We start from the raw sequence: 11,191 nt of genomic DNA, 5'->3' as shown, positions 1-11,191 counted from the left end.
TTAAGAATAAAATAACACTTTTAAAACATAACATTATCAGTAAAAAAAAAAAACAATTACCAAAGAAGGGGGGACTTAAAGCCTGACCCTAATTACAAGCATCAATATCCAAGAAAAGTACATCCTATCTAAAGCATCTCTTAAAATTTTGGAAACGATAACATCTAAAAGAACAAACCAAGGTCAATCCACCTGCAGAAATAGTTAAAAATGTTCAACAATTACCCCATAAAGCTTCTTTACAATGCTATTTTGGAACCGAGAAAAGACAATGCTCCATGGCAAGTTCAACAACAACGAACCAAGAACACTCCAAAAACCGAACAGAAATCCTAGTCCCAAGCTCAGATAGAACCAACCGTCTTCAAGCAAATCACTTCCTCCGTGTTTCTGATCTGCTACCGGTGGCACTGTCCCGTTGGTATTACTGCAGTTCACTTCAAGTGGAGGGCCACAAAGTTTATTACCAATAAAACTGGATTGATCCAAACTCTGAAGTTGAGTACTTTTCGGAATCTCGCCTGTCAAATTGTTGTAGGACAAGTTCAAGGCACTGAGAAATGTCAAACGTGACATACTTGGAGCAATTTGACCACAAAGTTGATTCCTGGACAAATCAAGAGATTCTAACCTTCTCATATCACCAATCTTGGGAGGGATTCTTCCACTCAAAAGATTATAAGACAAATTCACCGACTGCAAGTAGATGAGGCTGGTAAGTTCTTCAGGGATTTCTCCAGAGATAATGTTGTCTGAAAGGTCCAAACTAATTGCCAAGCTAAGAAGACTGCTTCCATATTTCACTTCTCTGCCTTTTGTCACCACGTTTGCATTCTCTCTAAGCGAGTCTATAGGGAGGGTATTTTCTGAAGAGATGGTCATTGCTGTAAAATTGTGCAAACACCTTGGCATTCTTCCTGAGAGATTGTTATGTGCGAGGTCCAATATTTGGAGATATGTGAGATCGCAAAGCTTGTACGGAATGTGGCCATGAAACTGATTTGAACGAAGGCTGAGAACCCTCAAATTTGAAAGGCTTGTTCCAATCCACATTGGTATCTTTCCTAGAAACTTATTGTAACTAAGGTCAAGAATAGTCAAATCTGTACATTTCTTTAGATATGGAGGCAACTCCCCATGCAAGTGATTATTGCGCAAGTCCAAGAATTCGAGGGAGAGTAAGTAGCCCAAAGACCTTGGAATATTCCCAATTAAATTGTTGCTATCTAAATTTACAGCTGACAACTTTTTCCAGTTTCTGAGACACTCAGGAATTTTTCCAGATAGAAGATTGTTGTCCAGATGAAGAAATGAAAGTGCCTTTGGTTCACTATTATTATTACAGAAGAAGTGAAAGAGCGTTCCAGAAAACGATGAGTTGGAAAGATCTAGTAACCCCACTGTTGATGAAACAAGAGGTAATGAACCATTGAACTGGTTAGAACCTAAGAGAATAACCAGAGACGGCGAACTGGGAAATACATGTGGAACCTCACCATACAATTTATTTTCAGAGAGATCAATACACCATAATTGGGAAGAAAAGTTCCAAAACCAAGTCGGAATGGTACCTGAAATTCTTGTGTTGGGCATGATAAGAATCTCCAACTGCGTTTGACTCTGAAGCCACATGGGCAATTCCGATGGCTCCAGATGCCAATAATTTAAATCCAAAATAGAAAGTTGAAATGGAGGAAGCCAGTGTGGAGTAGTTTCAAGAGTCAATGAGTTTCCACTTGCTTCAAATTGCACCAATTTTTTAAGATTGGTGAAATGTAGTTGAGAGACAACACCTGTTAAATTATTATCATCAATTCTCAAAACTTCTAGGCATGACAGATTGCCAAAGGACGGTGGAAGGGGACCTGATATTGAGTTACTAGCAAGATCAAGGACGCGCAACTTTTCAAAATGATCAAGCTTATCTGTTAAATGGCCAGAAAGATCGTTCGATGATAGACTCAATGACTCTATTTGACCTGAAGTACGCCTAGAAAAACTTTCAAAAATTTCTGACACGCTTCCATTGAGATTGTTCGACGAAATATCAAGATTGACAATGGATGTGAGGTTTCCAAGGGAAGACGAGATCTCACCATGAAAAGAATTGGAGGAAAGACTTAGGGACTGAAGATGGCTAAGCCTGTACAACCATTTAGGTATAGAACTGATAGAGTTGAGATCGAGATAAAGGAATTTAAGATTAGTCATGTTGGCAATACCACCAGGTATGTGATAAAGTCCACAACGAGACATATCCAAGTTCTCTACCAAAGACGGGAGTGTGTTTGTCACCCGCAACCAATCAGATGCTTTGCTAAGATTTGCACCACTCATGTCCAAGTGTTGCAATTGAGAAAGACCAGAAATCCATTGAAGGCTCTCAACCTCCCGTTCCGAATAATCGCCCAGATCAAGAACCTGTAGACTCGTTAGATTTCCCAATTGATGAGGAATTAATCCGACGAACGAGGAGTATGAGAGGTTAAGATATCTTAAACTTTTGAGAGAACCTAAGAAGCTAGGAATCTGCATTCCTTCAAAATCATTGTTGCTTAGATCCAAGTAGGTAAGATGCGTTAAATTGAGTAGAGATGGATTTATCTTACCACTGAAAGACGGGGTGAAAGGCATATATCCAGCAAGGTGAAGCTCGAGGACATGACCTGTTAAATTGTCGCAGACAACTCCCGCCCAATTGCAACAATCTCCTTCACCAGCCCAAGATGAAAGCTGATTTGAAGGATCTTCAAGATCGTGCTTAAACTTCAAAAGTGCTCGTCTCTCATTTTGTTTGCAAGGCGCACTCAGATTTGCATTGCATAATAATAAGCAAATGGTAAATAAGGTTGCAATGCTTAGAAACCTGACAACAGTGCTACCCATATTCATGAGCTAAATACTTACTCTGTGAGCAATAATGAGTCATCTACAGTGCTATTTATACATCTTTGGGGGAGGACGTGTCCAAACGGGATCTTCTCTTCTCACATAGAATAGAATATCATTTACTTTTCCCCTAATGCTAGATTTTTAGACCTTCTCTATTCTCTGCATGGCATGTGTCACTTCTCCTTCACTTAAATCAATGTTTTTAATTATAGAAAAAATATTTATTGTGCTTCCATATTTGTCCTTAATAAACCAGTCCAATTCTCCTATTTCTTTTATCATTGTGGAAAACACAAAAACTAATTCTTAAAGATAGAACAAAACTTAGACCCCAAAAAATATAAAAAAATAAAAAAATTGGATAAGTGTGGAAATATGAAATTTTAAAATAAAAAAAATTAAAGTTGTGAACGCATAAACTAAAAGAAGTAACCGAACGCAGAAAGTGAACAGCCACCAAAGCTCCACACCCAACCTCGTCTTCCACCCCACCCCAAAAACCCTCTCCTCCTTGCCACAAAGCCTCATTTCCTCTCTCTCTCTCTCTCTCTCTCTCTCTCTCTCTTCCACCCCACTGGCAAAGAAACCCTTCCGTGGTGGGAAGGAAGGGGTTTGCAGCGTGGTTTTTTTTTTTTTTTGGGGTATGATTTTTGCTTTATCTTTAAGAATTAGTTTTTGTGTTTTCCACGTTGATAAAAGAAACAGGAGAATTGGACTAGTTTATCAAGGGCAAATATGGAAACACAATTAATATTTTTTTTGTAATTAAAAACATTGATTTAAGTGAAAGAGAAGTGACACATGTCATGAAGAGAAGAGAGAAGGTTCAAAAGAGAAGGTTAGAGAGAAGGTTGTTAGCATTTCCCTTCAACTATTTTGTAACACATAATTTATCATTAAAGTCCTCTTTTCTCACGAGCTTGGAATGTTTTCAATGAAAAATAATTTTGATTGGTTGATAAACTTCAGATTGTCTTCATTTTGTCGTTGTAGGCCAATCAATGTGTTAAATATTAGTGCACACTTGTGTGGTAAAACTAGAAAATTTTAGAGAATTCTATTGTAATTGTAACTAGAGAATTCTAGAATTATAAGACTAACTGGTGGCTAAAAATGACTTTAGATAAGTCGGTTACTATGCAACCGACTTGTCCAAGCAAAATTGCCAACTTAGCATCTGTATAAATATGCCTACAGCCAACTCAAGTAATCAAGCTGAAAACTACAGCTGTCCTATATCTAAGGCCTTGTACCTTTCCTACTTCATTCTAATAAAACTACTTTGTTACCCTTTCAAAAGTTTTCCATTCCAAATTAAGCTATTGTCCTAAACACTAAACCAACCATTTCCTAAAACTCTTCTCCCATAAACCAACACAATGGCTTAATTGCAGAGGTTGTAACAAAGATATTGAAGAATACACAAAGTCCCACATCGGATACTTAACAAAATAGAAAGTCATCATATAATAAATGGCTCCACTCCTAATAACATCGAGGCCAATTGTATAAAACTCCACACTTACTAAACATGTAGTTAAGTTGAGGACAATATCAATGTTGCTAGTAAATGAACCAAGGGTCAGTCACTTTAAAATCTTAGCATGGTATCTGAGGTATCAGAGCATCCCCTATTTTCTATGAACAACCCCACAATGATAGTGAAAGTTGTTATTGACGGTGGTGACTTGACCTCTTTGCTGTGTTATTGCCTGGAGCTTTGATGGGATGTTGCTTGGAAGCTCCAATCTAGTTTGCCAAAGTAAGCACGTCAAGAGAGACAAAAAAATATGAAAATTGACAAAACGAAAGGGACGATCACTGATTGTTTACTTCAAGTTGACTGACTTAAATAAGACGTGAATAAGGAGTTCAAGTTCAGTGGAGCAAATGACTAAGATTTAAAAAAGCTAGTCTTTCATAACATGTAGGATATATTTTGGCATAATGTCATTTATTTTTCATTAGACTTTCTTTTGGCAATTGCTATATCATCTCGGTAATTGTAAATTCAAAGAAAGTTGTGGTATGAACTGTTAATACATATGAAAAGTGTAGTAGTATAAACTGTTAATACATATAAATGTGTATATATGAGCGTTGTTTTTTATTCTTTTGGAAATTGGGATGTGCAATTAGTTTAATTATAGGTGAGTCTGTTGGTAGGCCTTTATTTTGGTTATTTTTAATTTTGATTTGTTTTTAAGGCCATTTAGTAATTTTGAGCCATTTAAATAGTCCACTGGGTTTTTTATTAAAAAGTTTTGGACTTAACGTGTTTTTTTATATGATAGGCTGCTTTGATGGGTTTTCTTTTGTGAATCTTTTTTTCTACGTTGCAGGTTTGATTTTTCTCTATATCTGTCTATTGGATTTCTGGGAAAAGGCACACTATTATCCTCCATTTGAATGAAGAAATTAAAAATTACATAGAATTCTAAAATGATGGAATTTAGATTTCCATCATTTCAATTTCTGGCAGTTAAAGATTTTAGGGTTTGGATTTATCTATGTCAAATTTTGTAAATGGCACTATGAAAATTGTGAAATGACACCTACTTTTGGTGGAAATTAAACTCGGGAATTTGATGCCCTAATTTTCACGATTTTTTCTGTGTTATTGCCTGAAGCTTGACGGTGGTGACTTGACCTCTTTGCTGTGTTATTGCCTGAAGCTTGATGGGATGTTGCTTGGAAGCTCCAATCTAGTTTTCCACAGTAAGCACATCAAGAGAGAAAAAATATGAAAATTGACAAAACGAAAGGGACGGTCAGCGTTGCCTTTTTCTTCCAACAGTTAATTCACTGATGGCACATCATCCCCCAATAAGGGTTGATTAGGCGCATAGTCAAGATCGTTTACTTTGAGTTGACTGACCTAAACAAGACGTGAATAAGGAGTTCAGTGGAGCAAATGACTTGTAGCTCAAATAATTAAAAGTTTTCATTATTGGACTTGAGATTTTAGCTTAGATTTTGATTATTTTTAATTTTGATTTGTTTTTAAGGCCATTTAGTAATTTTGAGCCATTTAAATAGTCCACTGGGTTTTTTATTAAAAAGTTTTGGACTTAACGTGTTTTTTTATATGATATGCTGCTTTGATGGGTTTTCTTTTGTGAACCTTTTTTTCTACGTTGCAGGTTTGATTTTTCTCTATATCTGTCTATTGGATTTCTGGGAAAAGGCACACTATTATCCTCCATTTGAATGAAGAAATTAAAAATTACATAGAATTCTAAAATGATGGAATTTAGATTTCCATCATTTCAATTTCTGGCAGTTGAAGATTTTAGTGTTTGGATTTATCTATGTCAAATTTTGTAAATGACACTATGAAAATTGTGAAATGACACCTACTTTTGGTGGAAATTAAACTCGGGAATTTGATGCCCTAATTTTCACGATTTTTTCTGTGTTATTGCCTGAAGCTTGACGGTGGTGACTTGACCTCTTTGCTGTGTTATTGCTTGAAGCTTGATGGGATGTTGCTTGGAAGCTCCAATCTAGTTTTCCACAGTAAGCACATCAAGAGAGAAAAAATATGAAAATTGACAAAACGAAAGGGACGGTCAGCGTTGCCTTTTTCTTCCCACAGTTAATTCACTGATGGCACATCATCCCCCAATAAGGGTTGATTAGGCGCATAGTCAAGATCGTTTACTTTGAGTTGACTGACCTAAACAAGACGTGAATAAGGAGTTCAGTGGAGCAAATGACTTGTAGCTCAAATAATTAAAAGTTTTCATTATTGGACTTGAGATTTTAGCTTAGATTTTGATTATTTTTAATTTTGATTTGTTTTTAAGGCCATTTAGTAATTTTGAGCCATTTAAATAGTCCACTGGGTTTTTTATTAAAAAGTTTTGGACTTAACGTGTTTTTTTATATGAGATGCTGCTTTGATGGGTTTTCTTTTGTGAACCTTTTTTTCTACGTTGCAGGTTTGATTTTTCTCTATATCTGTCTATTGGATTTCTAGGAAAAAGGCACACTATTATCCTCAATTTGAATGAAGAAATTAAAAATTACATAGAATTCTAAAATGATGGAATTTAGATTTCCATCATTTCAATTTCTGGCAGTTGAAGATTTTAGTGTTTGGATTTATCTATGTCAAATTTTGTAAATGGCACTATGAAAATTGTGAAATGACACCTACTTTTGGTTGAAATTAAACTCGGGAATTTGATTTTCACGATTTTTTCCGTGTTATTGCCTGAAGCTTGATGGTGGTGACTTGACCTCTTTGCTGTGTTATTGCCTGAAGCTTGATGGGATGTTGCTTGGAAGCTCCAATCTAGTTTTCCACAGTAAGCACATCAAGAGAGAAAAAATATGAAAATTGACAAAACGAAAGGGACGGTCAGCGTTGCTTTTTCTTCCCACAGTTAATTCACTGATGGTACATCATCCCCCAATAAGGGTTGATTAGGCGCATAGTCAAGATCGTTTACTTTGAGTTGACTGACCTAAACAAGATGTGAATAAGGAGTTCAGTGGAGCAAATGACTTGTAGCTCAAATAATTAAAAGTTTTCATTATTGGACTTGAGATTTTAGCTTAGATTTTTTTCCCTTGAATATTAGGAAAAACAAAAGTAAGGAGTTCAATCGAAATTTAGGAATGATCTCATTCTTTATCTATATGAATTTGGTTTTTCTAAGTTACAAGTTTGATTTTTCTCTATATCTGTCTATTTGATTTCTAGGAAAAAGGCACACTATTACCCTCCATTTTGGATGAAGGAATTGAAAATTACATAGAATTCTAAAATGATGAAATTTAGATTTCCATCATTTCAATTTCTGGTAATTGAAGATTTCAATGTTTGGAATTATGTATGTCGAATTTTGTAAATGGCACTATGTAAATTGTAAAATGACGCTTATTTTGGTGGAAATTAAGCTCAGGAATTTGATGCCCTAATTTTCACGATTTTTTCCTCACATCATTTAATAAATTCCGCATTTAAGTTGCCAAACAAGGAAATTGTCAATTTCTTAATTCTCTTAAATTCTCGACTTTTAACTAAATTTCAAGTTATTTTACGTCATCCAAACTAAATTTTGAATTAGTTTCAGTGTATGTAATTGTTTTTTTGTGTGATGAGGTGTTCGTGAACTCAATAAACCAACCCTTTGATAAACATGCAATGATTTGGCTGTGTTCATCTAATGTTTTCCTCCTCAAAACGCCAAATCAAATACCCTAGAAAACCCTAAATCAAAACCTAAAAAGATAATGCAGAATATTAGCATAATGAACCAAAAAAAAAAACTCACTTGAGTTTGATTTCTGAATGCTAAACTTCTGCACAATCTGGGTTTTCTAAAGATTGAATGACAAAAACTCGTGGTTTAGCTTGGGGCGAAGACGTAGAGCAGAGTCGATGAGATGTGAAGACGTAGGGCAGAGACGTAGAGCAAAGACGTTGAGCAAAGGCGATGAGATGTGAAGGAGGAGACGGAGGCTTTGAAAACCGTGGTTCAGCTTGGGTTTATAAAACCCTCATACGATGGATTCTTATTCGGAGAGAAAAAAGAAGTCATAACCAGTCCAATGTGCAATTTAGATTCATCAAACAACGGCTAGGACTATAATCCATTTTAATTGGAAAAATCCAGTCCAGTCCAATCCACCAAACGGGGCCTTAAAATACTAGTAATGGTAATAGAGACAATTTTAGGTCCCTTGATATTTCTAGAGACATCTTATAGGGACTGTTGTGACCTTTGTCATCTTATAGTAGTTGCAAACATTTTAGCAAATTTCTTTAAAGCCTATTGAAAGAATACATGCATGTGTATTGTGTTGTGTACTCATGTGCTTTTGATATCCTATTAAAAAAAAAGACCAATGAGTAAAGACACCTTCAAAATAGACATAATTGACAATTACAAGTTTTAATATTATATAGTTAGCATATTAGTTAAAAAGGAAACAACAAAATATCTCTATGACCAAGACAAAAGCACAAGAAAAGAATGTCGGGCATTGCAAAGTGTTTACACCATAATCAACCGAGCATATCCAGCCTCAAAGCGACTAGCACTAAAGGCAGACACGCCTTCTCCACTGCCGAAGGAAGACACTCTTCCAAGGTGCCAGGCACTTGCTGAAGCTCTCGACTATCGAAGCTCCCAATTGCCAAACCTAATCCCCATGGCAAATGTCATCACCACAACGACTTGCACAAAATCCCACATCGGAAATCTACACAAACCTCCCACTTTCACTTCCCTATAAATAGGGAACAGTACCCTAGTAAAAGTTACTACTCTTAGCTGACTTAAGCATCGGAGAGCCTTCAGGCACCACACCGGTGTCCAAAGCTTAACGATTGCTTCTCCTACTTTGTCTTCTACAGGCTAGCCCCTTGCTAAAGGTCCTCACCTTCTCCACAACTGAAGACAAACCCTTTATCTCTAAGTTGACCCTCTCCGAAAAAGAGCATCAATAGTTTGGCGCCGTATGTGGGAAACGATACTTGAATCCTATTTCTCTCTACCAACCCAGCTGGCTTCTTCTCCAATCAGGCCTCATCGCCTCTTCTTCACTCCACACTCAGCTATGCCGACCAAGGATAGCCAAAACACTCACCACCATACCCCGCGAGGGCTCCTCCAAAAAAACCTTCAACAGATGCCAATCTCGAGCAGTCGGAGCGCCTCGCGCTAGTGTCACCAAGATGTCCGAGAAATACGACGATCTTCATGCCAAGAAAGTTGAGCTTGAGCATGACTACCGCACCCTGAGCGTAATCGAGAGAAGTCTCAAGTCTCGGGCTCCCAAAGATAACGTTACCTGGATGTTGAGCACACCCAACCAAACCAGCCGGTGCCCTCTCACCACAGCGCCTAGTCCAGTCTAGGCTTAACAAGGGTAAAGGCCTTCTCCATCCGGAGACAACCAAGTCGCGACTCCTTCAAATGTCCCCACTGAAAGATCGGCCCCATGAACCGATAAAGGTTTACAGAGACTGCAAGGACCGACTATTGGACCGTCAACAAGAACCCATCCCCATCAATGTTAAGCCCAAAGTCCTAAGGGTGGCACACCTAGGCCCCCCACCAAAGCCCACCCACCTACCATGGAGAAGGTGCAGATGATTCGGAGAATGGGAGTAGTACCATTGAAGACTACGAGTCTTATCACACCAAGTTTTGAAGAATATGACCCTAAACCCTCGGCCTTCAACACTGAGACTCTCCCTCATGCCGACCCGGCCATGAGGCTTCTTTCGATAAGGTTCGGCGCCGGAGAGCGAGCAACAGCGAGCCACCAAAGAACTCGGGCAAAGCCACGATCCGGGCTATTTACCGAACGCATCCTCAATTACCCCAGAGAAGGACATCCAATCGCGCGCTTCTACACCGCACGGAGGATCCTCTCACATACATACATTCTTTCCAATATGCCCGAGGGTGCAAGGGCCTCACCGACGAAGGCATGTGCCTTCTTTCCCTTCCACCTCGGTGGCGTGGCCAATTGGTTCTATAGGTTGAACCCCGCACCATCAACTCATTTGACAGTTTAGCAGCCTCCTGGACCATTTCATGATCCAGATCCCCTGACTCGCCGACGACATGTACATGCTTCGGCGGGTGAGGACGAGCCCTGAGTATGCGGCCAGTTCAACCACGAATACTCACGCCGGATACCAAAGCCCACGCTTTGGCGCCTTCAAGAGTGGCCTCTGCGAGTCCAACTTCCAGACCTAGTCCACAAGCAACCCTTGAAACACATATGTGGAGCTAATGAAGCAGGGGCGTTGTCCACGCCAAGACGAGTACTTCAATTCTAATCGTGGCTCACCACCTCATGCAACACCTTTGATCCTTCACCGCTTGGTGCCCACCCCACCGCCTCAACATTCTTCTTTTGCCCCAAATACCTGTGGTACCCACCCAAAAAGGAAGGATAGCTACCAGATACCTTCAACAGTACCAAGTGTGGCGACATGGCAACCATCACCAGTCCAACGGAGGGAACCCTCCCAGGACAAGTGATCGGGCCCTACTCCCCTTCACACCCAAGCCTAATCAAAACAAAAAAATTAACTATCAGTAAGAAACATAACAAATATAAACTATAATCAAGAAATTTCATATCAATATAATAACAGAAACATAATAATATCATATTAAAAATTTCATTCCATAAATATGGTTGGCAATGGCTACCAACAGGATGTGGTTGACACGGGTGATGTGGTGGTGGAGGTTGGGGCTTGGGGCTTAGGGTTTGAGAAGGAGTGAATTGTGCGATTGTTTAGGGAATGAGAGTTTGAAGGCTA

The 11,191-nt window shown here is 38.5% G+C and overlaps 1 protein-coding gene across 2 annotated transcripts; it reads right to left on the bottom strand.

The window, feature by feature from the left end:
- Positions 1-12: 12 nt before the first annotated feature.
- Positions 13-2,906, bottom strand: LOC103319044 (receptor-like protein EIX2). Of its 2 annotated transcripts, XM_089047485.1 has the most exons (2): positions 2,610-2,811; positions 13-2,421 (listed from the first exon to the last, which is right to left on the bottom strand). In XM_089047485.1, exons 1-2 carry the CDS (start codon positions 2,661-2,663, stop codon positions 205-207), a joined length of 2,271 nt encoding a protein of 756 aa, XP_088903611.1. In that variant the 5' UTR covers positions 2,664-2,811; the 3' UTR covers positions 13-204. The 2 variants fall into 2 exon arrangements, with proteins under 2 accessions (XP_088903611.1, XP_008218761.2); XM_008220539.3 differs by having other exon boundaries at positions 13-2,906.
- Between the last annotated feature and the right edge of the window lie 8,285 nt (positions 2,907-11,191).

This window comes from Prunus mume, linkage group LG2 (assembly GCF_029339155.1).
Source record: "Prunus mume cultivar Tortuosa linkage group LG2, ASM2933915v1, whole genome shotgun sequence".
Lineage (NCBI taxonomy): Eukaryota > Viridiplantae > Streptophyta > Magnoliopsida > Rosales > Rosaceae > Prunus > Prunus mume.
The sequence above is the reverse complement of the archived record's forward strand: the minus strand, read 5'-3'. Positions and strand labels throughout refer to the sequence as shown.

What these genes read in the sequence shown, in the direction of transcription:
- LOC103319044 (XM_008220539.3), bottom strand. Translation starts at nt 2,892, where the DNA reads ATGAATATGGGTAGCACTGTTGTCAGGTTTCTAAGCATTGCAACCTTA.